Genomic DNA, 25,364 nt, shown 5'->3' with positions numbered 1-25,364 from the left:
GGGGATGCGGGACGGACCGTTCACGATGATGGAGAGCCAGTCGAAAGGGGCGAGGAGAGTTGGGAGATGGGAAGATTTTGTGGGTGACCGGGACAGGGGATGGTGGACGGCGGATGGCCGTTCAACCGGGGGCGAGATAGCTGGCTCTTGCGGATCGCTGGGCAAGGGAGCGAATTTCCAAACGCGGGATCTCTCGACGCAGTAGTAGTAGATAATATCAAAGATGGAGGAGAGGATGAATAGGGGAGAAAAGGATGGAAGAAAAGGCGAAAAGCAGCGGGAGCGACGAGGATCGCAATGCCAGCCCGGAATTTGTGGGATTTCAGTAATGGAAGCGCTTGGTTTGTCCCGAGCAAAAAGAACCGCGAACCATTTCAGATCCAGCGCGGACGAGAGGCGGTTGAAGCTTTTTCCGATCGACGGCCGGCAGAGAGGGTCACCGTATTACGTCTATGTTATTATTGTATGATACGGAAATTGCGGGGAAGATCGGCGTTCTAGGCTCGTCATAATAACGGTAATATTATCAATTACGATACCCTTACTAGTGCCAGCGTCCGGCTTGGCGCTATTCGTGCTGCCGGCTTGGAAGCGCGCTGGCTGATGCTCTCTGATTTGGACTCGTTCAATCAGGGACGCTGACTCAGCATTTCTGAGGACACCTTGCATGACGAAAGCGGTGGGAGTATAGAGAAAATCACACTGATTAGAGAATTGTCAATAGAATGAATAGAATGGTGGCTCGTATCTCTGGCCACAGGCAGAATCAACAAGGCAAACGGAAGTTACGGAACCCCTAGCATTCCCATTGCAGACTAGCCTACAAGTACGGAGTACAAAAAATAAAAAAATAAAACCTACACAGGGGGCCCCCGATGCCGGGACTGGTCCAGCAGCAGCGTGGGCTTGATGATGCTCTCATCCAGCTGTCGAAACCACTCCGCATGGTCCCCCGTCGACCCGCCCGAGAACAGCTCGCGCAGTGCATGCCGCGCGCTGATCGGCTCGCGCGTGCTGGGCGTGGGCTCCGCCGATCGCCGGGCCGGCGACGCGCCGACGGACGACCCCGCCAGCTGGGGCGACAGACGTTGCGTCTCCGGCGGCGTCCGCCGCAGCCGCGACGCCGACCGCGCCGCTGGGGGCAGGTCGTCGTCCGAGACCATCTCGGCCGCATCGAGCTCGAACTGGTCGGGATGGCTTAGGGCGTTGCGCGGCGATGATGAGGAGGCCGCCGCCGCAGCGTCGTCCTCGCTACCAATGTCCGAGCCCTCGCTGCGGCTCGACGGGCCAACGGTCAGAAGCCCCTGCGTCGAGGATCGGTCACGCCGGGCGTCTCGGTCCTGTGGACTGAATCGGCGCCCACTGCGAGTGCGCGACAGCGGACTTGGTCGCCGGTTGCTGGAGTAGCCATTGGCCGCTGGGACCCGCGTCCCATCAGGCCCAACGGGATCCAGAGAAATGGTATAATCGTTGCGGTGCGGCGTATACCCAAGGCCGGAACTGTTGGCCCGCTTGTAGTACGTCCCACCGTGGGTGACCTCGATGTCGAACTCGTCATCCGACTCGGCTTCCTCCACGACGCCCGTGCGGATACGGAGGATCTCCAGCATGCGAGCCGTCGTGCCGCCGAAGATGATGACGGTCAGTACCACCACGACCAGGACGGTGGCACGCATGGCCGGCGCGTTGACGCCCTTTATCCCCGCGGCCAGCGCAACGCCGACGGCGCCGCGCAGCCCGGCCCAGAACAGCATGGCCTGGTACGAAAAGGGCAGCTCATCCGCCACCTCCATTCCGCGGCGCCGTGCCCGGTACCGGATAAACCAGTTGACAGCTTTGGAGAGCGGGAAGACGGACAGATAACGAGCTACGCAGATGCCCACCACCGTGATCATGATAAACAGAGGCTTGAACTGGAGGTTCGTCTCAACCAGGAGATCCAGTCCCAGGTAGATAAAAATAAAGTTCTCACTCAGCTGCGCCATGACCTGGAAGATGTATTTAGTGGTCAACTGCGTCCGTCGGGACATGTTGTAGTACGCGTAGTGTTTGAGAGTGATCCCGCAAAACAGCAGGGACACGATCCCTGGCAGTGATCAGCAATGCTATCAAGGAAAGGTTTTCTTTATCCATTCACACGCACCGGAAAGATACACTCCATTCGAAAAGAAGTAGCTGGCGTACGCAATCAACACGACCAAGCAACTCTCGATCTTGGGCATGCGGCGGACATGCGTGTACTTCAGCGCCAACGCAGTTCCGATCCCGACGAAAACGCCGACCAGCATGCTGCCGAAGAACACCAGCAGGAAGAGGCCGATCGCCTCAAACAGATGCAGAACGGACAGCGATTCCGCATCGTTGTCCGCATACTTTTGCGCTGTCTCAAACAAGACGATGGCAACGGCGTCATTGAGGATCGACTCGCCGAAGATGACGGTATAGAGCTTAGGTTCGACCTTGTAAAGGTTGAAGATAGCCAAGATGGTGACGGGGTCCGTCGCGGAAAGCGTCGCGCCAACAGATATCGCCTCGACGAAGCTGAGATTCAGTCCGTCCAGCGGGATCCGCGTCCACAGGAACAAGACGACTCCAAGGACAATCGCGGAGATGAACGTACCACCAAAAGCAAAGGTTAGAATGGTGCCGATATTGCGGAAAAAATTCGCCTGTGATAGACCGCATGTGTCAGCGTCTGTTCTCACCCGCGCAACTACCTAGATCCCGGGGGCTCTCCCAACCTGGTGTAATTCGTATCCCGACGCCAGGATAATCGGGGGAAGAAGCAGGTTGAAGAAGAACTGATAGTCGAACGCGACACTATCTTGAATGGGGGAATCAGGGCTCAATCGGATGATCAGGCCGACAAACATGCCTGTTGAATGTGACCACGTTCCGTCAGGATCTAATTCGCGCGGATACGACGGAGAGCAGCGATCGAACCCACCAGCGAAGATCGAGAGCACGGTTTCATGGACCGCTTGGATCTTTCTCTGCTGCAGGATATAACTCGTGAACAGAGCAAATATGAGCAGCACAATCATGATAAACAGAGCCCAGGAGCTGAAGAACTCCTTGCGGCCGGGCTCGGACACCTCTGCACAACGGTCAGGGACGGTCAATACGAGCGATTCGGGCACCACGCACCCTCCTCGGGGTCCAGATCCTCCGCTGCCCTGCCTAGCTCCTGTCAGCGACATGTTCCGACCCATGCGACTCGTGCACCTACGCAAAATGTGACCCGCGACGTTGTAGGCATGGTGGACAGCCATAATGCTGGCCTGGACGGTTATCGGCGACGGTTTCGGCGGTCGATGAAAGCTCTAATCAATAGAACTCTCAAACCAAGCGATGGCAAACATAATCTCCGACGCAGAGGCGCGATCCGAATAAATTCAGCGAACAAAATGGTCGTTGTTTACCGATGTTCTGTGTCTCATGCCTGGATGATCGCTATCAGCGACGTTGCAGATGCCGATGACTAATAAGCGCGTTCCTGGCCAGTTGACACTTTAGTTTCGAGAAGCACTGAGCAACTCCAGACTCCAGAGTAAATCGATTGAATTGAAACCAGATTAATGCCTCGTACTGCGAAACGACGATACTCAGCTGAAGATAATATACATTCGATGTAATGGCATAACAGATCTAGTTACACACAGCACGTAAAAGAGACAGACCAAGTTACAATACCCGACCTAACTAATCGACCAATTTACCATGGAACGGAAACCCTAATGCACTGAGCAAAAGTCGAGCATCCTTGTCCGTCCGCGCAGACGTGTGCAGCGTGATGTGGCAGCCCGGAATCATGTTAGACGGATACCTGATCGACAATGTCAGCAAAGAACTTTTCACGAAGGACATTGAACGTACATGTCGTAGTTGACTTCAATCTCCGGGAAAAGCGCAACTTCCTCCGGCTTCAAGCCGAATGTGATGTTGCCGCTGCTGTCACCGCTAGTGCCCGGAATGCCCTTCCATTCCTTGATCTTGGGCAGAACGATCTCCACCAACTTGCTGAGAAAATGGTGCATGTTCTCGCCCGTCAGCTCGACCTTGACGGCAACGGTGTTTTTGCCCGGCGAGATCCCCCACGGCGCCACGCCGGTCTTGGACTTGTAGGTCTGCACGCGCACGTTGGTGATGGCCTGGATCGCCATGCCGGCAACGTGTAGCCAGTGCGAGCCCTCCGTTGCCGCCTGCTTGATGTAGCTGTGCACAGTAATGCGCTCCATCGCGGGAATGTTACGGAACGTGATCGGTTTGCGGATCAGTCGCAGCACATCGCCGCCCCGGGGTCCGCGGAGAGGTCGGTTCTTGTGATAGGGCGAGCTGTCATCCCAGGAGCGCAAGCGTTGCCCTTTTGGCGGCGGCTTGAACCCTGGCGGGTAGTGAACGTAGCAGAGAGTCATGATATCCTGCGCAATGGTTGAATCATAGGTTTGCAGCGAGCGGGGAAGAGAAAAGGGGCCCGGAACAAAGAGACGCGAGGCAGGATCAGACGGCCGAGGAGGTTGGTGTGGATGGAGAGGGCCGCGGTAGTATTTCGGAGAGCGATACTGATATCTACACACCGGTTAGATGGTGCTAAAGGCTGGACCGTCACGGCAGTACGAACCGACTTCGCGGCAGCTGAGTCTTGCGCGAATTGGCCTGTTTGATGGGATCAAAATTCTTGACAATTTCCTCCGGAGTCAAAGGCGTCGACGTCGATGTCGTCTCAGCAGGCGCCGCTTGTGTCGGGGAATCCTGCGATGCCTGCGCCGTGGAATTGTATCGCAGAGACCACAGCCGCGGGCTTGGTTTTGGCACAAGAGCCCTTGGCAGGGCTCCTGCTAGAGATTTGCATGGCTCTCGCGCAGCCATGGCTCAGGGTTGCTATCCTCCACGCACTCTGCGCTGCAGCAAGAAATTTCCATTCGAGCGGCAGCTCGATACGCTCCAACTGGCCCTCCATCACGTGACGAAGATCATGCTGAGTCATCATTTGCCCGCGCTAGCCCGAAAGGGCAGTATACTTCACTTGCCCTCTTTCGCGGGGGAGGGGGCAAAGGGCTGGCCAAAAGGCGACAGTGACACTGGCATTCTGTTGCCTGTGAAGCGCATAGTATTTTTTGTGCGCTCTGGGACGAGCGCAGATTTCTTCATCCTCCTCTCAACTGCCATCTACCAGAGAGGCCTGCAGATTTTGCTACTGATGGCTCTTCACCCACCTTACTGACGGCGTGTACTCCACTTGTAGATCATCTAAGGATTCCAGGCTCTACGATTCTCCCTGCGAGGCTTGATCAGCTGCCAACCCCACGACTTGGGCCATCTGACAGAGAGATGGATAGAACTGCAGTCGCATGACCAGGTGGAACCTGACTGAGCAGCAGAGACCTCAAAGTCTCAAACGTGACTGTGAAAGTATACGAGCAATGATCTGCACGTGAACTGGCTTATGGAAGCTTGCTTTTGCTGCTCCTGCAGAGGTAGTACATTCGCACAACACAGCGAGCAGTTGGGGGAACACACTGGGACATGGATGGCATTCAACGTTTCCTCACCCGTCGTGGTGAGAAGTTCAAACGATCTGAAAAGAATGATAAAGACGTTAGTCACCCGTCCTGAGCAGCTGCCCGGGTTTTTTAACATGGCTGTGCAGATTCAGAACTCGCTTCGGAGCCTGTTCTCGACGAGCACACAACTGGACAAAGATGGAGAAAAGAAGGTAAGGAATAGCGAGAGAGGGGTAATACGGTCAAGGCTGACCGACTCAGCTGAAAAGTCTGGAGAAACGAATCGCGGCTGTTGGGATCCCCAAGTTCAATGTAGAGCATTTGCGCTGTGCACTATTGTCCAAGTACGCGGGCGGCGACGAGGACAAGGCCTTTGAATTGCTGCGCACGCTGGAGGACTCGATCGCCGGGATTCTGTATGAGTACAACCCGAGCACGAAGCTCCTAGGTGCAGAGAACCGGTGCAACGTGACGTGCTATCTGGATGCTGTGCTCTTTGCCATGTTTGCCCGGCTCGACAGCTTCGAGGGGATCCTTTACAAGTCGTTCGAGGACCTTCCACGACAGAAGCTCGTAACCATTCTCCGCCTCTGGGTGAACTTGCTGCGATCCGGAAAGCTGATCACAACGGACATTGTAGGTTTTGAAGTAGGAGGATCTGAATAGAGGGGATCACGGGCTAATTCGCCGGTTAGATGGAACAACTCCAGGACAGCCTGGCAGAGTGCGGCTGGCCGGACGCCGCTCTGATTCAGCAGCAGGATGCATCGGAAGCGTTCACATTCATCACCGGCGTGCTCGAGCTTCCTCTCCTGACGTTGAAGATGGACATTTATCACACGGGAAAGGAAGATGCTTCGGACGACCACAAATTTGTGAACGAGCGGCTGCTAGAGGTGGCTATCCCCCCCGACCATCCCGACGGTAGCCCATTGACGTTGGAGGAATGCCTCGAGGCATACTTCAACAACAAGATCGAAGTAAAGAGGTACATGGAACGGCGGGCGACCATGGGCTCGATGCGGTCGGTCGACTCGATGTCCAAAGGGGGTGCGATACACGTAGAGACGGTCGAGGTTGGCTCCAGCACTTCGTCACCAGTCCGTACCGCGTCGCCGCAGCTGGACGGCACGATCACGATGTCGCCTGTGTCTGAGACCATGTCCCCGGTAGGGCACGTCCGACGGCCGAGCATTGTGCAGCAACGGTTCATTCCGGATGACGAGACTGGTTCTGCGGGACGTCAAAGTCGGAAGGGGAGCTACCGTAAAGAGGTCATGATGCCGGCGTGGCAATTTTTCAGCTTGATCCGTAAGTCGAGGTTCTTCGCCGCGTCTTGAATCCGCTGACGGATTGCAGCATGGTACACACACAACACGCCCACCAACGACGCACAGGTTGCGCAGCATTTTTCGCAGAGGCGACCAATCCTGGGTATCTGCCTGAAGCGGTACTCGGTGCTGCCAAATGGGAATGCGATCCGACTCAACACGTATGTCGACATCCCAACCGAGATTGGACTGCCGCACTTCATCCAGGACGACCGGATGGACGAGAACGCGGCACTGTACGGCAACTTCAAGCTGCTGCTGCAAGCGATTGTCTGCCACCGCGGCAACTCGGTGTCTTCGGGGCACTACATCGCACTGGTGAGGGGTGCCGAGGACGCGTCGAATCCAGACGGGGCGCAGTGGATGCGCTTTGACGATCTGGCCCCGGAGCGCGTAAAACATGTAGATATTGAGAAAGCCCTCAGGGAGGAGTCGCCGTACCTCCTGTTTTACCAGATCGTGCCGCTGGACGAGGATGGCGACAAAGGTCAAGGCAACCGCAGCTCATTCACTGAAGCCGACGACACAGACGGGCCCGGGTCGGTGCGGTTGTCCACCATCGCCAGCTCCGGAGACGGCGGCGGTCTCTCACAGACGAGTTCCGTGCGGCCGAGCCTGGAATTTCCACGGCCGGGTTCGCGAGGGTCGACGCAGAACGCCACGATCTCCGAGCGGCGAGGCAGCAGCGGCGGCGGCATGCTACAAGCGCTCAACTCGTCCACGACCTTCTCCTACTACTCTTCTTCTCCAGGCGCCTTGTTAGAGAGAGCAACAACAACAACAACCACGCCACGGCGAACACAATCTGAAATCCGACCCTACCACACCCAAGACCCATCATCATCAACGCAAAAAGAGAAAGGGAAAAACCCCCGCAAAGGCAGCAACAGCACCATGAGCGAAGGCTCCGAAAGCGAAACCCGTCTAACGGCCGCCCTATCCCGCCTCGGCCGGCGTAGAACCAGGAAACGTCTCGACGGGAGGAGGAAGAAGAAGAAGAAAAAGACAAACGAAGAAGAAGAAGAAGAGGAAGAAGAAGACGCCGGAAGCAGCACACCAACACCCACACGATTCACCTCTGAACAAAAGTTCCACGAGGGGTTGCTATCCCCGCCAGCATCAACACCAACACCGCCATTATCATCATCGTCATCATCATCATCATCAACGGATACAGATACACGACAACACCCACCGAGACGCAGCAAAGACAAACGCACACACCGACACAGCCGCAGTCGAGACCGAGACCGTGACCGAGACCGCAGCCGCAGCAAGAAACGGCATGATACCACGACAAGGAAGAACCCGGAACGAGAATGCCTTGTCATGTAGAGTATATATATATATATACATTCATAATGATGTTGTGATGTGATACCCCTTTCGGGCATGATGGTTTTTGTTATCTTTTTTTTGAGGGTTTGGGAGTTGAATATGAATTGAGAGAGTTGAGTACCTAATGGATAATACCTTGATACCCCCGGTCAATGTTTCGAAATGGACATGACATGACAGGAGCTTGATGATGGGCTTGTTCTTTTTCTTGCGTTGTTATTACTATATATCCATTGATTGATTTGTTCATGGGGTTGCTTTGGTATGGGTTGTGACAGGAATGGTTCGTTGCATGGCATTGTATATATACATACCACTAGACAAGCATATCTGTCATGTCCTCCTCGTCCATGGACCACATTCATATTGATTCATTAGACGGACCAATCCCGAAATACACACAATTCAATATTAAAACAAAAAACGCCCATAAAAACACCATCCCCAACCCAACAACTCCATACCCATACTCAGTTTCAAAAGCAAATGCATAGTTTGAAGAACTGGTATGTAACTACCTCCTCCCCTTCTCCTCCAACCTCGCCGTCAACACCGCCGCCACCAACGCCGCACACCCACCAAACCGCATCACCCACCCGACAGAATCATCGTAGGGTTCCCCACGAGGTTTCTGGAAAATCCGAAAGATGACGCTGCTGATGAGCGTGGAGAGGAACTGCGGGAATGAGACGGCGACGTTGTGCAGGCCGAGGACGATACCGGCCTGTGTGGCTCCATCATCCTCCTCATCGTCATCATCATCATGAGTGGTCGCCCGTTCGAGATCCGAACGGGGAGGTTGATGTTGACGTTTCAGTCGGCGGTCAGCGTCGAGTTGTGCGACTTCGGCGGAGATCAGCGCAAAGGGCGCCCAGAGGGTGACTGCCCAGGAGATGCCGACGATGCCGATCATCGCGGTTCCTGCGGCGGGGGTGGTGATGAAGAAGGTGGTGAACATGCAGAGAGTGAACAGAACGTGGGAGAGGAGCCATGTGCGGCGGAGGGTTAGGCCGGGGATTTGAAGGATGGCCCATTTCCCTTGCACGGGGGCTTCTTTGGTTGTTGTCAGCCCGGTCATCTGTCGGTTGCCCAGCAGTGGCTCTGACGAGGCAGCGCCGGCCTCGACCTCGTCATGTCTGTCGTGCTGGTGGTCTCGGTCTGCGGCAGGAACGTGGATCTGCTTATACGACGGCACAACCAGCAGCGGCAGCACAATGTTCGCAATAAAGCAGACAACAGCATCGACGAGCAGCGCAAACGTGCCCACGCGCGTGGCCTCTTCCCAGGCGCGATCAATCTCGTCGTCGCTCAGATTCCGGTTGCGGTCGAAGATCGGGTTCACGTACAGCTGCCCGATATACGTCGTCGAGTAGAACAGGAATGGGAACCAGCCCACCCACGCGGCAACCTGCACCTCGCACACCTTGCGAATCTGAGCCGGCATGCGCCGCACCGAGCGGAACACCTGTTTGAAGAAGGCAATCAGCCCGGCGCCGTCACTTGCCGGGGGCCCTTCCAGACGGGGGTCCCGTTCCTGGATATACGCCATGCTGACGATCAACGTGAACGCGAGCGATAGACTGGCAATCACGCACAGCACCTTGAACTGCGTGTTGCCAAAGAACGGAAACAACTTCGGCAGGTCCAGATACCCCAGGATATACCCGACGATATTGCCCGCTCCCACGAGTCGACTCGCCCATGCATTCGCCGCCTCCTGCTGATGAGCCGGGGCATTATCCACAATAAAAGCCCGACATGCCGCTTGGACTGCAAACCCAAGTTAGCAAGCCACACACCCCCCCGACGATAGATCATACACACCCGTATTGATAGCAAAATCCAACCCATACATCAAAATGGTCGCCAGCACAATCGTCGTCACCTTGACTCCCTCCGAACGGGACTCCACGCCAAACACTCCTAGAAACCCACCCACAATCTCCCGTATCCACGCCAGCGCCAGCAGGCAGAACACCGTCGCCGCACCCCCGACGGCCATGAACGGCTTCCTCTTGCCCCAGGTTATCCGGCAGTTGTCGCTGCGGATCCCGACGTACGGCTGGACGAGCGTACCGGTGAGCGGGCCGGCAATCCAGACAAGCGCCAGCAGGGCCTTGCTCATGCCGAGGGAGAGTAGATACGGCTGGCAAAAAGAAAAAAAAAAAAAGAAGCCGTCAGCACTTCCGTATCAATAAAAGACCATTCCCATTGAGAATGATAAGCCTCACCGATCCATAGGATAGTTCCACCGACCAGACAATCTGCAAGCTGCCCACAGTCAGCATCTCTTTCCATCCATCCATTCAAAAAGGGGGACGGCCCGGGAATCCGCTCACCCCCCAATGCTCAGCGCCAATATAAACAAGTAGAGCGAGCTCCTCGACGACTGGTCCACCACCTTGGCCCGATCATCACCACCACCAACGACATCAGGATGGGCATGGGCATCGGCGTTCAGGTACGCTCTCTCGTCAACGTCAACGTCATTATCGTCCGGTTTCCCTGGAGACACCCCCCGCGGCGGGCTCTGAATCGGAGTGTTTCCCCTTGACGAGGACATTGAGGGCTCAATCGTTCTTCGGCTAGTCCTGATAAGCTTCAATGGAATTGCGGAACGGTGTGCACCGTTCCAACTCGACGCTCGACCACCCACGGTGAATAGAGCCTGAGATTTAAGTAGGACAATGTCAGGAAAATGCAAAGATTCTTTGCCTAAGTCTCGACGGCCATCATGGACCGTTCCATCAGTCGTCCATGACGAAATACTATGGCGAGCTTGGTCTAACACGAATGCAGCATGCATCGTCACGTGACTTGCATAGAACCTCGATCACTCAGCCAGACCTACGAAAGCTTCAAATACCTAGTACAGACCCAGTTCAACAACTGGCAATGAATTAGAGATCTATATACTTGAGCCGTCCCAATCCACCACTGTAGGCTCCGGGCCTGCCGTATATCCCTCACCCTGAGCAATCAATGTTCGTTACCCGAGCCCCGAACGCGCAAACCCAAACAGAACAAATAATGGAAAGATTAAAGCAGAGAAGAAAAGCCAATGCACACAACCCGTCCTAAAGAGATGCCAGACACATTCTGAACTGTACATCTGAAATAGCATGGCAAACCCAAGGCCAGCTCCCGAACGTAACACCGATTCTCAGAAGGGGCTGGACATAGGGAGTGAAGAAGAAAGTCATGACAAAGGAGAGTCCGTTCAAGACGTAGCCCAGGCCGGACCGTCCGGAGAGTAGAAACCCGCTACGCCCTGGCGGTGCGAATCCTGGACGGTCCGTCTGCTCAGATCGACTGCTGGATATATTGCGGCGTGATCATTTGCGGCGCCACCATTGTTGGCATTGACGTCTGAATCGTTTCAGACGTGACTATTGACGTCTGCATGGCCTCGGTCGAGGCCATCGACGTGACGGCTGCCATTGACACAACCTCGGCCTGAGAGACGACCTCTGGCTGCGACAGGCTGTTCTGGTCTGAAGGCGGGGATATCTCCTCGACCGAGGCCGCATCGTTGTCTTCATTCTCTTCGTTGCTAGCAGACGCAGGTCGGGGGTTCTGGCCATCGGGTTGTGACTCATGGATACGACGGTGCCTACAAAGTCGGTCAGAGAGAGTTTACCAATGGCAATTTTAGGAATACATACTGCGCCAAATTATCCGAGCGCGAAAAGGCTTTGCTGCAGTACGGACATTGATAGGGCCGCTCTTGGGTATGAGTTCTCACGTGCCTACCCGTGTTGTCAGTCACACAGCGCCTAAAACTGGAGCTTTGTCCAATGATATTGTGAACTAAACATAGCAACATCAGACTGGGGAGGAGAAAAAGAAAAAAAAACTCACCGTTTCAAGTGCTCTAGCCGCTTGAAAAGTCGTCCGCATGATGGGATCGGACATGAATGGGACTTTTGCGGATACGGTCCCAGTTCCATCATAGTGGCGCTCCGGGCACGGCGAACGGGCCCTAGCGTTGTCGCCGGGACAGTGGACACTTCCACACGGTCCTGACTGGGGAGCTCCTCCACGTCCGCCTGATTCCCCTGCAATGGTTCGACCCCTTCTTCCAAACTGGGCAGCGGGGAACCATCTTGCACGACTTCTTGGTTGGTAGAGGTGTTGTTGAGTTCATCTTGCTCTGCTGTCGCAGCGGCCGAGATGGAAGTCGAGCGGCGGAGATCGCTGGGCCTGTGCGACGCATACTGTGTCTGGCTCGAAGACCCCGAAACCTGGTTGGTACTGTTGGCAACGGACGGAGGGATCGACGAGCGTCGGCGCCGCTGTTTGTACGTCGGAGACCCCTCGATGACCGAGTACATGGTGCTCGGGAATTGACGGGCGGGCCCGGCGAAATGGCTGTTGACAAACTGGGACGGCTGCATCTGCATCACCGCATTGTATCCCGATGGGCCAACGTCCGGGATGCCCGTGAAATAGCCCGTTGTGTCCTCGTTCGTCACATACGTGGGCTCCGTGCCCAGCGGCACAGCCTGCTGGGGCGGGGTGACGGGCTCATAGGAAATGGCGCGATTACCGTAGTCGTCGTATTGGGAGGACACAAAGGAAGGGGCGGGGGAGAATTCCACGTAAGACGGCATCGACGCGTGTCGGTGGTGCATCCGGGCGACCGACATGTTGCGATCGTACTGCACTGGAGTCGCGTCGGGCTCGCGCTTCAGGGCCACCGGGGCAGAATTGTAGGTGGTGATGGCATTATTGGCCGGCTCCTCTGGCACCATCGGCATGGAGGGTTGCGGCGGTGGCATCTGCGGCGGGGGTGGCGGCATGGAAACGGGGGAATTGGATGGACCAAAGGGAAAACCCAGGGTGAACGAGGACGAGCTCGCTTGCTGGGCCTTGGTGAGCTGCTCGTAGAGCGACTGCGACGAGTCAAACTCAAAGGACAGCGCGGGCTCGGCGACGGCGACCGTGGTCGGCTCTTGGCCCATCTTCTCCCGCTTCAGATCGCGCTCCAGGGCATCGAGGAACAGGCGGTCATGCGGGACGCTGTACCAGTAGAAGACTTTTTGCTTCTTTTGCGTTCGGATGCAGTTGTTCTTGTAGAGGAAATCCAAGAAGGGGCTCTTGGGCTCCTCGAGCGACGCATCGGTGCCGGATTTGAGATTGCGAAGATCGGAAAAGATGCCCTCCTCGAACTTTTTGGTGTTCCTGACGGGGCGACCAAATGCCTGGAACCGGAAAGACAGACACCGCACAATATCGGTTCCCGAGATGTGGAAAAGATTGTTCCTGAGGACGGTTAGCGGCGACACTCGTTCCATTGAGGGGGAGGGAGTGTGCACACCATAGGACGCAGGAAATGTAGTCTCCCGTCGGCAGCAAGAAGCGGCGAATGACCTGATTGGGGTTCCAATCGACGGGGGCGGAGATCAAGAAGTACTTGAGGTTGTCGACCTGCTGCAGAGCGACCTGGGCGTCATGGGGCAGTCTCTGCTGGGCCTCTGAGGAGAGCATAAAAGTCTCGGGCTTCTGGGGCGGCGCCATGATGGCGGTTTGTTGCGGCTGCGAATACATGTTGTCCTGGGCGGAGTCAGCCGCGTTCTGCTCGCCCGGTCGCGCCGGCGTCGCCATACCTGCAAGCGTATCGCGACCGTACCGACGACGATACCAGCCCCAACCTCGTCACACCGCTGAGCCCTGCACGGCCGAGCGGAAATACGAATGAATGTGGATGATGCACGCCGTCAACGAATCGGCGCAAAGAACGGCACAGAATTGGACGAAGACGACTCGAATAGGAAACCGGGTTTTTTTTTCCTTTTTTTTTTTTTTTTTTTTTTTTTTTTTTTTACTTTTTGGCAAGGACCCGCAAGAATCAAGCGAGCGACCATACGGAGCGGGCAATTGGAGGGGGTGTGCGATCTCCCAGGAAGGCGAGGCCAGCCTCGATGATTCTCTTCTCGGGGAAACGGGAGCACACAAAGAGACAGAGAGAGACGCGGGACGAAACGGGCCAGCCGGAAGCCGGCGTCTCCCGAGAAGATTCGAATCGGGAAAGGGAGGGAGGGGAAAACAAACGAAGGAAGGGAAAGCGACGACCGGCGAGGAGGAGCGGCCGAAAAGAAGAAGAAGAAGGAAAAAAAACAACAAAAGGCAGATCCTAAGGAAACAAGGTGCAAAATCCGGCAGGCACAGAAAAGGAGGAGGGCGAGGGAGGTTAAAAACGGGAAAACGCGATGGACAATCAGGAAAGGGTTCGGCCGGGGAGGGGAAAAACTGCAAAGCGCAATTCATCAAGTTAGTTAGGTACTTTTACTGTACAGTCCCTATCTACCCATTCAACGGTTGACCGTAGCGCTGGCCATGGAGCCGCCAAGAAGGGAAGACCAAGAAGAGATTGGCCTGGAACAAGTGTGGTGGACTGGAGGCCCACCCCGACTGTTCAGTTCTATTCGAGCGTTTTTCTCTCTTTCTCAGAGTCTTTTTCGTTCTTCATTCTTTTTTTTTTTTTGTTTTTCTGAAGAATCCGGCTCAACCATGATTTGCTACGATGCGTTCAAAGAAGGTCAAATTTAGCATCTGCTCTCTCGTCCTGAAAGACCTGGACGGGTTGCACGATTCATTGTGATCTCTGAACCAACCCTCAATCCTCTCTCAGAGTACGAGTAACTCCGTACACAGAGAAGGAATTGCGGAGATAGATTACCAGCCAACTGTTTCCTCGTCGACTGAGGAAGATGACTAATCATCGCGGCCCGCACAGCCCGATCCGAAGCGATCCTGGATTCCTGGCGTGCAAAATCAGCGGCGGAGGAAACAAATCCGCGGCAGACGATTGGTCCAGCAGCGGGATTTTGAAGCAGCCCCTGATCTGTTTCAGATGTGCGTTTTTGATTCATCAACTTCGGATGGCGCTACGAGAGCTGGTCCAATCAGGAACGATCCATTTGATGCCTTGGTGCCTGATGTCGTCCACACTCATTCCGATTCAACACAATCAACACCAGTTCTGAAGTGGTTCGAGTCCAGTATCAAGGACGGAGTTCTCTGTACAGGGTTATACACTGCACAGGAGACAGTACGAACAGAAAGAAACCATGAGGAACACAAACTACTCGATACGATTCCCGTCTTCGCGGAGATTGATGATTGCTCCATACAGTACTCCGTACTCGTAAGACTCGTAACCTACTCGTACAAACAAAAATCTAAAAATAAAATAATAAAGAGCGCATCGGAGATTGCCACCGCCAACGAACACAGTGACATGGAGTCTTGGACCTTTTGGCAATTCGGCCCAAATTCCTCTCCCTCGGTGGCTCTCCTGTCCGTTCGGCGTTCGGCTGCCAAGTGGGCAGTCCCTTAGCGGGACCTCAGGGACTCCTTTTCCTTCCGGCCGTTGAGCTCCAATTCACATATCGAAATCCAGAACGAGAACTGAGCAAACGGCCTCCATCGGCAGAGACTCCACTATAGAAGGTTAAAAAGTACAAAGTAAGGAGAAGATGGCAAGATGCTCCGGCGAGTAGAGTTTCCAACTCTCCTCAAGGGCAAGTCATCCCGGATGCCTAGCGCTCGAATGGCTGCTGTTCGCGAGCCTTTGCTCCGGATACGAGAGCGACCCGCGACGATACCGATAGGGCTTAACCTTTGTGGAGGTGCCTTTCGCTCTCAGCCGATGCCCCTGGGACTACTGTACTCCATAGTTAGTGTTGACTGTCGATCCAGGTCGGTAAACTCGGTCATCCACCATCCCTGAACGAAGCGGATGGGCCGACTAGGAAGAAGGCAATACTACGCAAAGAAAGTCCATTGACCTCAGATGCACTGTTCAACTGTCATATCCTAGACAATAATAAGTACAGTAATGGAAATTTAACTCGAGAATGCAGAGTTCCGCTTCTCCTGGGAGAGGTCTTGATTCTAGAAAGTACAGTACTGTCGGGAGTAGGAATTTTGACTTTCGGAGATTTTAACATGGCTCCTGCTCGGCTAACCTTGACAGTACGGGGTGACTTTGCCCTATGCTTGACAGCTTGTCCGCTAGACTTCAGCAATATGACTCGAGATGTCAACTCGAACCAGCCACTACAATACATATTAGTACTTGCTCCATTGATAGCTCGCTTGTAGGCTCCAAGGACGTCCAAGCCACTTAGTAGAAAGATCTCAATGTTGGCCAAGCTGCCAGCTTCTTCGTCCAAGTCCACGGTCATCAGTTCGCCCGGCTGGACCGACTCCCAGACTAACTTGTTCAAGTAGCTCTCCGGGTTGAAAGCGCAGCACGTGGGTTCCATACTCCTTTTGGCAAGGAAAAGAGCTGTCAACTTTTCAGCAGAGGCATTCTTCCCCTGAGTCCCTGACTGACAACCGAACCGGTACTGGACAGTCCATACCCAAGCTCGGCACTACTGTACTTACAGTTCGGTGGACGGAGTACAGTATGTAAGTACCTCTGTTGGATCCACGGAGCACGTGGACGGGTCGACGTCCCTTGTCTCCAAACCCGGTCAAGTCCAAAGCTTAATCGAAAGAACTCTTCAACTTGTGTCTGTCGTGCAGAATGTGAAACAGGCGATGCGAGATTGAGAATGACACCTCCGAAGCTCCAATCACGATTTCCTTCCAATCGATCGATCCATGGCAAAAGTCAAAGTGGCAGACTGAACTCACCGAAGACGTCTTCTCCACGATTTTACCGACAGCCTCACGAACTCGAGAGCGCAGGGAACTGTTGAATGGCACCTGGCCACTTCCGGACTAGCACCAGCAGAATGTTGAACCTTGAATCCTGTAGTGGATCAAGTGGGTGACATCCTCCGTACATAGTGTCAGTGTAGGGGCGCAGGTGCGGAGTGCAGAGAATCTGTGGAAAGCTAGTATCTGCTGGACGAACTGCACCTGACTGCTGTTGAGATTATTTACCCTTTAAGCTTACTACGAGCACTCCGTACTCACCTCCGTAACTCGGACGAGAAGTAGTAGCGTCCAGGCATTTCCACAGTCCGCACTATGCAAGATGCTCCACCCCTGGCCGGTACAAAGCCTACCTGTTGATGCTGCTGGCATGAACAATCGATAGAACTACAGACTGTACGGAATAGAGCAGCACCATTTCAACATGCACAGGCTAGAAAAAAAGGAACCAGCCACATTGACCTGTATCTCTATCTCTCTACGAAGTCACCTAGCGGCGAGGAAAGATTAGGAAAAAAGAGAAGGAAAAAAAGGTATGTCGTCACCTGTAGGATTCGAACCTACGCGGGCGAACCCATCAGATTTCGAGTCTGACGCCTTAACCACTCGGCCAAAGTGACTTTTCACGTTAGTTGCCGCCTGGTGATTGACTTAGTTGGCTAGAAGGTTCCGCCTTCTTAAACAACTTGAGTAAAACATGCCAGCATTCGGGAACACCCTTCAAAGACATGAAACCAAACACCGACTAATACTACTCGTCAGTGCAGGCAAAATAAGAAAAAAGTATCTGACGGGCTAGAGTAACTTGTTGGTTGATAATACGAGGCGATACTTATCAGCTTCCCAAGCTTCGTACGCCTGTACGAGAGGATGACAGCATTGATTGACCGGTATCTTTTTGCCAAAGTCCATCGATGAAAAGCGCGATTTACTTGACGTTGACCTATTGGTCGATCCAAGTCTCTGGTCTCCAGCTCTCAGACGGGGTATGATCACAAAGACTCCGAGACAAGCGTTTCAGATATACTCAAAGCCCCGATCTGACCGGTGCCCCTCTATTATATACAATAAAACCCTATTAGTCTTTTCGTCGACCTGCGACGCTGCGGACCGGGAACCTCTACCCCGGCCAATACTCTCGTCATCCGATCCTACCATGTTGGATGGGATGGAGGATGTACCCCAGTAAGCCATCATCGCCTTGACGATTTGGACCCAGAAAATCAATGATTCAGCGACGGCCCTTCTTTGCAACCTTGGAGCCCCTTAGATCTGCCACATCGCGCTCGCTCAGCCTCAGTGTGGCTCCAGTAAACTTGCCAATCGACGGTCCGCCGATTCCCCGATCTCGTTTCCTGGGAGCTTTCTTTCCAGTTTTCGTGGGCTTCTCGAGGATAATGCCGTTCTCTCGAGCTTCCCGCCGACGTCTTTCTTCCCGTTTGGCGGCTTTAGCCTGTATTCCCTCCCTGTGCGACTTGGGCATTTTCTTCTGTTCGTAGATGGATTTGGTGCCTCCGAGGGACTGTATCCGTAGATCGATGGCCTTGTGTCGGTTCTTGCCCGTGGGGTTCAAGTTCGATGCGTCTTCCAGAAGATGCGACTCTTTGAGAAGACGCTGTAGCGCGAGATCGTTCTTCAAGTTCTCCGCGTCCATGGCGTCGTCCGTGTCGCTGTCGTCGTGTTTCGACTTGGAGTTTCGAGTGGCCGACGTTTCGCCTAACGATGGAGGTTTGGAGGACTGTATGCTTGTTAGATAATGGGCTTTCGGATTCGGATGGTAAGATTATTAGATCGCCCCGTACCATGAAGCTTTTCAACACGCGTTTGTCGAGAATATCCTCATTGGGATTCCGCACATCTGTAAACTCGACAACCTCTACAGCCTGCTGCCCGGAATCTTCTTCACCACCGTCCTCCGAGATACCACTCCATTCCTCCTCCGAGTCTTCTTCTGAAGCATCTTCTGAGGTATCTTCCAACTTGTCTTGTTCGATATGCCGTTCTACAGAGCTGTCTTCCTCGCGAGCTGGCCGTTGAACAGGCTCTAATGGCTCGAATCGGCTCTCGAAAAACTTGCGGAATACATCATGCGCCGCTGCTGACGACACCGGGGGTTCCGAGTCAGAATCAGAATCGGCCTCCTCGCGAGAAACAACGGTGACCTCTCTTTTTCTTTTCCCGATCATCTCGCTAGTCGTTATGAATCATGAACATATGCACTCCATGCTACTACTTCTAGTACTTCGCAGGACCAAAAGAAAAAAAGTCCACAACCAAGTCACGTGTGATAAGATAAGCCGTCCCAAGGTCCCACTATGATCGATTATCAAACCATGCCCCACGAGGACAAGACCTCGAAATGTCATCGACAGAGTAAAGATGACTCGCTTCAGGCCCTGCATTGACCTCCATGCGGGCCAGGTCAAGCAGATCGTTGGCGGAACTCTAAGCGCCGTGGCCGGCGATCTCAAGACCAACTACGTCTCGAAGCTACCCGCCAGTCACTACGCCAAGCTCTACAAAGACCATGACTTGCGCGGAGGGCATGTGGTGATGCTAGGACCTGGCAACGAAGATGCGGCCAGAGAAGCGCTGCAAACATGGCCGGGTGGTTTGCAGGTTGCGGGGGGGATAACGGATCAGAATGCGGCGTATTGGATTGAGCAGGGTGCGGAGAAGGTACGATTTAAATAAAAAAAAAAGGCCCATGTTCTATCCAAGCCAGGCCAATGTGGATGGACAGATTTGCTGACAGATTACAAAGGTAATCATCACATCCTTCCTCTTCCCGGACGGGAAATTCTCCATGGCCCGTCTACAATCCATCCTCGCGGCCCTGGGCAACGACAAGTCGAAACTCGTGATTGATCTCAGCTGCCGGCGCAAAGACAACACATGGTACGTGGCCATGAATCGGTGGCAGACCATTACGGAGATGGAGATCACGCAAGGTATGCGGCCCCCGACCCGCTTGGTGCGGTGTTTCAACCCACACGTCCTCCGCTCACGTATGTTCCTATTAATACATCACAGAGTCGATTAAGATGCTCGAACCGTATTGCTCGGAGTTTCTGATTCATGCCGCCGACGTTGAAGGCTTGCAGCAAGGTATTGATGAGGAATTGGTTGCGCGACTCTCGGAGTGGTGCTCAATCCCCGTGACGTATGCGGGCGGCGCGCGGAACTTACAAGATCTGGAGAAGGTGCATGTTAGCAGTGGAGGGAAGGTCGATCTGACAATTGGTAGCGCTTTGGATATTTTCGGGGGGTCCGGAGTTAAGTTTGAGGAGTGCGTAGAGTGGAATAGAGCACATTGATTGATCCATGCACATAGCCTTTGTTTCCTGTACCAAGTACTCCGTACTACCTACTAACTCTCGAGCTGGAGTATCTCGCTCGGCGATCTAAATGAAAACGCTGTGACCGTGTGATTCATCAGTCCATATCTTTATTTGTCAAGGATCGTTTAATTGAAGGAATCGAAGCTCTTGACCATCGTCTCAGACTCTCAGTGGAAGGAATGGAATCATCTCCGGTCATCTCCTTTGATACTTGGCTCTCTGTCAACTGTGATAACAGGAACGGACCACGAACCAATCAGATGGAGCGATTCCCCAACTCCCAACCATGCAGCTTACGTAAAGCCCATATTCTGCCACCGAATCCCGCCATCACCGAACATCATCAAGCAATACGGGACGGCACTGTCGACAGACAAGCTGCGACCAGGGAGGACTTCTCAGCATCGACGGTCATAGAAAGAGTTCCCTCGGAAATAATAGTACACAAAAGGAAAGGAAATCAAACCGCCAAAATGAAGCCCATCGTGTCTGCTATGAACGCATGGAGTTGGTCAGTTGCAATCTCCTTTATTCATACGTTCCTGAACAATGCCATCTATGAGCCAGAGAGACTGACGGGGTTTACGTTCACCAGCGTGGTGATCTCGTTTTTCGCGGTCATCATTCTCTCCATCCTCGCGTCGCAATTCAAGGTCCGTCGTCGAGTCCTAAGAAGGCTCCTTCTTCCATGCACCGCCCACCTCCCCGATTCTCATCTCCGATCAATCAACCTCGGTGATAAGTCTATGTACTAACGGGGAAACTTTTCGGATTTTACAGTCAAATAATCCCGCGTTCACCGGTTCTGAGAATCAGCCCGAGGATGGGCCTGCCGTGGCCGCGTCGCTTTATACTGCGGCGTTTATTTATGCGGTATGCTTGGAATTTCCACCTCCCACCCCAACCGTGTTTCGTTCGGTAGGATGTGATTGAACTGAGGGTTGTTTTTTTTTTTTGGTTAGGCTTTTTTCGTGTTCTGCGGGTTTCAGGCTCTGCTACATTGGCGCTCTTCTCGGAGGGGTGCGATTGCCTTGAACTGAATTGATTATTCCTCGTTGATATATACAGTAGTTCGTTACGAAGCATCGGGTTAGGTTCGATGGTTGGGGATTGTTTTCGTTGATTATGGTTCTTTAATGGGATTTGGGTTGTGTCTATGGTTAAATGGGTGTTGATGTTATAGTACTTTGTCGTTTCGGTGGCTTTATGCTTGCTTTTCATTTCAGCGTCGAAATAGATTCTATTTTATTTTTTCTTTACCCAAGAAATGCCCCCAAACGCCAATCCATGCCCACAACGCCAGAAATGTGAATGAATACTCAATCCAGCATTTTTGACATGTACGGTCCGTCCAATGTATAGCCCAATCGAGCGTAGTAGCTGCGCACTCCGACGCCCGAAATCACACTGATCTTCCGGCTGCCATGCTCCTCCCGCGCGATCCGCTCTGCCTCCTCCATGAGGAGCGTACCGAACCCGCGGTGCTGGAACTTCTTCTCGTCACGTCCGTGTAGCGGCACCGCGGAGCCGTATACGTGCAGCTCGCGGACAATGCTGGTGGGCTGGCCCGTCAGCTCTGGGCGGAACGTGTGCGTCGGGCTGCACTTGCGCAGCCGTAGCAGGCCGATCAGAATGTCCTGCTTGGGGTCCTCGTACGCCAGGAATGTCTCCCACCCGCCGTTTGCGACGTAGTCGCGCCGCACCAGCTCGATTTGGGACGGCCGGATCTTGTTCTTGACCTCGTTGATGCCGACCTCTCGCGTGCGCACGTCCCGGCAGGTTGTGCCAAAGTCCTTCATCCGGCTGAGCGCCAGCTCCCGCAGGTTGCCCGTCTCTACGCCCGACGTGACTAGGGGCATCGGGATGTCCCGCTGCACCCGGTAGATGCGCGTCCACGGGGGGATCAACGCCAGGATCCTCGCGACCAGGTCGATGAGTTGGTTGGGCGTGTAGTTCTTGTATCGGCCCGTCCGCCACAGCTCGTACAGCCCTGTGCCTCGGATCACCAGCGTTGGGTAGATCTTGAGACCGTCGGTTCGGAAATCCGGATTCTCAAAGTACTCCTGGAACTGGAAGAGGTCGCGCTCCATCCCCACGTTGGGCAGGTCCGGCATCATGTGGCTAACCACCTTGAATCCCGCGTCCTTGGCCAGCTTGAACGTTTCCGCGACGGCGGCAACGGTGTGCCCTCGGTTGGTGTCCCGCGCCACGTCTTCGTACAGGCTCTGCACGCCAATTTCCAACCGCGTGCAGCCGTATCGCAGCATGCTGCTCAGATGTGTGTCGAGGCAGTAGTCTGGTCGTGTCTCGATGGTAATGCCGACGCACTTGATATTGCTCATCTCGCCGGCCTGCACGGCCTCGTCCACGTTGCTGGTCTGGTACCCGCTCAGCGCATTGTGCAGCTGCGCGATAAAGTTTTCTCGGTAGTCCTCTGGCAGGGACATGAACGTGCCTCCCATGATGATGTATTCGACTTTATCTACACTGTGTCCGAGCGCCTTGAGCTGATCGACACGACCCCGAGCCTGCTCAAAGGGATCGTATCGTGCACGGATTGCGCGCATCGACGTCGGCTCGTACCCGGTGTACGATTGCGTCGAATACTCAAAGTCTGAGTCTGGGCCTCCGGGGCAGTACACACAGATATTCCCGGTATAGGCGATATGCGGGCAACGGTGCGGCTTGCACATGACGGCGACGACCGCGATTCCGGACGATGTTCCTGCGATTCCCTGTTAGCCAGATCGAATCTGAAGCAAAATACGAAGGCGCAACACTTACGGATCGGCTTCGCAATCAGTTTCGGCAGGATATACTTCTTGTAGTGCTCCGGTACCGCCGCGATGATAGCCGTCAGAGGCGGCATCGCCGCCAGAGAATGTTTTTTCGACATTTGCGCCCGCAGTCGGTTCAGGTTGATGTCCCTTTTGGGCTTGGTTGGATCGCGCTGCGACTCATACTCTTGGATTAGCGCGCTCGCAATGTCAGAGCACGCGCGTAGAAATCGTTCATTCTCTGGTGGTAGCTTGGCCTTTTTGGCCGCGGTCTGCGGCCGCATCGTCACGGTCGTGGTGGCCATGGTCGAAATCTAGTCCTCGCGCGCTGCGGGCAGCGGAGGGTGAAGCAAGGTGACGAGTCGATTATCCCAAAATTCAGTGGCGACTGGGATTAAGCCCTCGTTTTTAAATTTTATTTGCACAGTGTACTGTTTGATAAAGAGATATGAGCCGCAAAGTGGAATATTTCACTGATAGTACTGTAATAAAGTGGAGGGTTCTCTTTTTGGTGGCGTTCGGGTCCCGCCGGCAGAGCTTCGGCCTAGGGAGTCGGGACAGACCAGCGCGCGAAAATCCCGGCTGTCCTTTATCCCTCACACTCGCCAGCCTGACCTCACTCCCCCCCTCCGATTTCCTTGCTGCTTTCCCCCGTTCCGCTTCGATTCGGTCGTGGCCATCATGCAGGCCCTTCGTCGCAAAGCTTGCTCTGCCCTGCAGGGCGCTGTCCAGCGCCGTGGCTACGTTGGGGCCAGCTCGGCATATGCCTCGACCGTCAACAATCTTCGGATAAACCAAGACACCAAGGTGATCTTCCAGGGATTCACCGGAAAGCAGGGAACGTACGTGGGACGATGCTCCAGTTTCGCTCCATGCAATGGTGATGCTGACGCCGGTCTTGCGCGATCAACAGGTTCCATGCGGAGCAAGCAATCGCATATGGTATACCTCGGTCATTTCCAGTCGCGACAGTGTCAAGAATACTCACCATTGATCAGGGACCAAGGTTGTTGGTGGCACGAATCCGAAGAAGGCCGGCACTACACACCTGGACCGACCCGTGTTCGCGACCGTGAAAGAGGCCGTGAAGGAAACCGGAGCCGATGCGTCGGCCATCTTTGTTCCGTATGTGGCGCATGGATCCGCGGCATAAGTCGACTGCTGTACTTACATTGTCTAGTCCGCCGCTCGCCGCCAAGAGTATCGAGGAGGCCGTTGAGGCCGAGATTCCTCTGGTCGTCTGGTAGGTTTATTCAGGCATACGTATCCAGAGCCAAAACTAATGGTGGCTGGTAGTATCACCGAGGGCATTCCGCAGCATGGTTTGCTAGGACCTATGCCGATTATGGTGGCAACTAGCTGACATCCAAACGATCAGATATGGTGCGCATCACGGACATTCTCAAGACCCAGAACAAGACCCGACTTGTCGGACCAAACTGCCCCGGCATCATCGCTCCGGTACGCAACCCTTCGAAGGTACACCGGTTGATTGGACACTCCCTGACCTGTTTACAGGGTCAATGCAAGATCGGCATCATGCCCGGCTTCATCCACAAGCGTGGCCGTGTTGGAATCGTCTCCCGCTCCGGCACCCTGACCTACGAAGCCGTGAACCAAACCACCCAGGCTGGTCTGGGTCAGTCCCTGGTCGTCGGAATTGGCGGCGACCCGTTCTCGGGCACCAACTTCATTGACTGTCTCAGGATCTTCCTGGAGGACGAAGAGACTGACGGCATTATCATGATCGGCGAGATCGGTGGCAGCGCCGAGGAGGATGCGGCCGAATTCCTCAAGACCGAGAACAAGAAGAACAAGCCGGTCGTCAGCTTCATTGCGGGCATCAGCGCGCCGCCGGGCCGACGTATGGGCCATGCCGGTGCCATTGTCAGCGGTGGTAAGGGAGGCGCCGACTCGAAGATCTCTGCCCTAGAGGCTGCCGGCGCCGTCGTCGAGCGGAGTCCGGCATCGCTGGGCAAAGCTCTTCTGGAGGAGTTCCGGAAACGTGATCTTGTCTAAGTCTAGAAAGAGTTTCGTTGTTTCTTTTTTCCCGTTTTCTTGATGGTTTGATACCTGCATTGGGCCTTGATTGTTGCCCTTTCTTGTGTAAACTAGCGGTGGCATGGGTTTGCAGGTACATACATGGATTGTTTTGGTGACACGATCAATGAAGTATACCTTACATTCTACCGAAGACAAAATACATGAAGTGACTGACCTCTTGTCCATTGACCGTGGGAGGCGATGTGTGTACTTATTTCCTAAGTAGGAAACTATCAAGCGTAAGTAAATTTTTTACTGTTTAGGAGTTGATCATTACTAAGCATGTTACGACATAAACATTGTTGAGGCACGTGACCCAGTCACCGTTGTCTGAGGAACGGCCGAATTCTGTTTATC

General features: G+C 54.2%; 9 protein-coding genes and 1 non-coding gene across 10 annotated transcripts; 4 read left to right on the top strand and 6 right to left on the bottom strand.

Moving 5' to 3' along the window:
* Positions 1-3,702: 3,702 nt before the first annotated feature.
* VTN31DRAFT_7302 (mitochondrial 54S ribosomal protein uL5m) lies at positions 3,703-4,869 on the bottom strand (the record flags this gene model as incomplete). Its single annotated transcript, XM_069408009.1, has 3 exons — positions 3,703-3,826; positions 3,877-4,569; positions 4,622-4,869. The coding sequence occupies 3 exons, from the start codon at positions 4,867-4,869 to the stop codon at positions 3,703-3,705; spliced, it is 1,065 nt and encodes a 354-aa protein (XP_069257800.1).
* Positions 4,870-5,526: 657 nt separating this feature from the next.
* VTN31DRAFT_7301 (uncharacterized protein) lies at positions 5,527-8,170 on the top strand (the record flags this gene model as incomplete). Its single annotated transcript, XM_069408008.1, has 5 exons — positions 5,527-5,598; positions 5,651-5,716; positions 5,766-6,140; positions 6,200-6,815; positions 6,864-8,170. 5 exons carry the CDS (start codon positions 5,527-5,529, stop codon positions 8,168-8,170), a joined length of 2,436 nt encoding a protein of 811 aa, XP_069257799.1.
* A 517-nt stretch (positions 8,171-8,687) lies between these two features.
* Positions 8,688-10,736, bottom strand: VTN31DRAFT_7300 (uncharacterized protein; the record flags this gene model as incomplete). The annotated part of the gene is made up of 4 exons (XM_069408007.1): positions 8,688-9,943; positions 9,998-10,319; positions 10,405-10,444; positions 10,513-10,736. 4 exons carry the CDS (start codon positions 10,734-10,736, stop codon positions 8,688-8,690), a joined length of 1,842 nt encoding a protein of 613 aa, XP_069257798.1.
* Positions 10,737-11,476: 740 nt separating this feature from the next.
* Positions 11,477-13,780, bottom strand: VTN31DRAFT_7299 (uncharacterized protein; the record flags this gene model as incomplete). Its single annotated transcript, XM_069408004.1, has 4 exons — positions 11,477-11,786; positions 11,839-11,922; positions 12,035-13,438; positions 13,494-13,780. The coding sequence occupies 4 exons, from the start codon at positions 13,778-13,780 to the stop codon at positions 11,477-11,479; spliced, it is 2,085 nt and encodes a 694-aa protein (XP_069257797.1).
* A 3,605-nt stretch (positions 13,781-17,385) lies between these two features.
* Positions 17,386-17,466, bottom strand: VTN31DRAFT_t85. The gene has a single exon. It is a non-coding gene; the product is annotated as a tRNA-Ser (tRNA).
* Positions 17,467-18,077: 611 nt separating this feature from the next.
* Positions 18,078-19,032, bottom strand: VTN31DRAFT_7298 (uncharacterized protein; the record flags this gene model as incomplete). The annotated part of the gene is made up of 2 exons (XM_069408003.1): positions 18,078-18,584; positions 18,649-19,032. The coding sequence occupies 2 exons, from the start codon at positions 19,030-19,032 to the stop codon at positions 18,078-18,080; spliced, it is 891 nt and encodes a 296-aa protein (XP_069257796.1).
* Positions 19,033-19,225: 193 nt separating this feature from the next.
* VTN31DRAFT_7297 (uncharacterized protein) lies at positions 19,226-20,163 on the top strand (the record flags this gene model as incomplete). The annotated part of the gene is made up of 3 exons (XM_069408002.1): positions 19,226-19,525; positions 19,611-19,797; positions 19,880-20,163. The coding sequence occupies 3 exons, from the start codon at positions 19,226-19,228 to the stop codon at positions 20,161-20,163; spliced, it is 771 nt and encodes a 256-aa protein (XP_069257795.1).
* Positions 20,164-20,660: 497 nt separating this feature from the next.
* On the top strand, positions 20,661-21,227 carry VTN31DRAFT_7296 (uncharacterized protein; the record flags this gene model as incomplete). The annotated part of the gene is made up of 4 exons (XM_069408001.1): positions 20,661-20,698; positions 20,783-20,840; positions 20,968-21,060; positions 21,150-21,227. The coding sequence occupies 4 exons, from the start codon at positions 20,661-20,663 to the stop codon at positions 21,225-21,227; spliced, it is 267 nt and encodes an 88-aa protein (XP_069257794.1).
* Positions 21,228-21,506: 279 nt separating this feature from the next.
* On the bottom strand, positions 21,507-23,269 carry VTN31DRAFT_7295 (uncharacterized protein; the record flags this gene model as incomplete). Its single annotated transcript, XM_069408000.1, has 2 exons — positions 21,507-22,912; positions 22,972-23,269. The coding sequence occupies 2 exons, from the start codon at positions 23,267-23,269 to the stop codon at positions 21,507-21,509; spliced, it is 1,704 nt and encodes a 567-aa protein (XP_069257793.1).
* A 376-nt stretch (positions 23,270-23,645) lies between these two features.
* Positions 23,646-24,983, top strand: VTN31DRAFT_7294 (uncharacterized protein; the record flags this gene model as incomplete). The annotated part of the gene is made up of 7 exons (XM_069407999.1): positions 23,646-23,806; positions 23,878-23,906; positions 23,963-24,089; positions 24,145-24,207; positions 24,261-24,286; positions 24,343-24,425; positions 24,483-24,983. The coding sequence occupies 7 exons, from the start codon at positions 23,646-23,648 to the stop codon at positions 24,981-24,983; spliced, it is 990 nt and encodes a 329-aa protein (XP_069257792.1).
* Positions 24,984-25,364: the final 381 nt, after the last annotated feature.

This window comes from Thermomyces dupontii (assembly GCF_041956625.1).
Source record: "Thermomyces dupontii strain NRRL 2155 unplaced genomic scaffold VTN31scaffold_9, whole genome shotgun sequence".
In the NCBI taxonomy this organism is placed as follows: domain Eukaryota; kingdom Fungi; phylum Ascomycota; class Eurotiomycetes; order Eurotiales; family Trichocomaceae; genus Thermomyces; species Thermomyces dupontii.
This window is presented reverse-complemented; position numbering and strand designations above follow the sequence as displayed.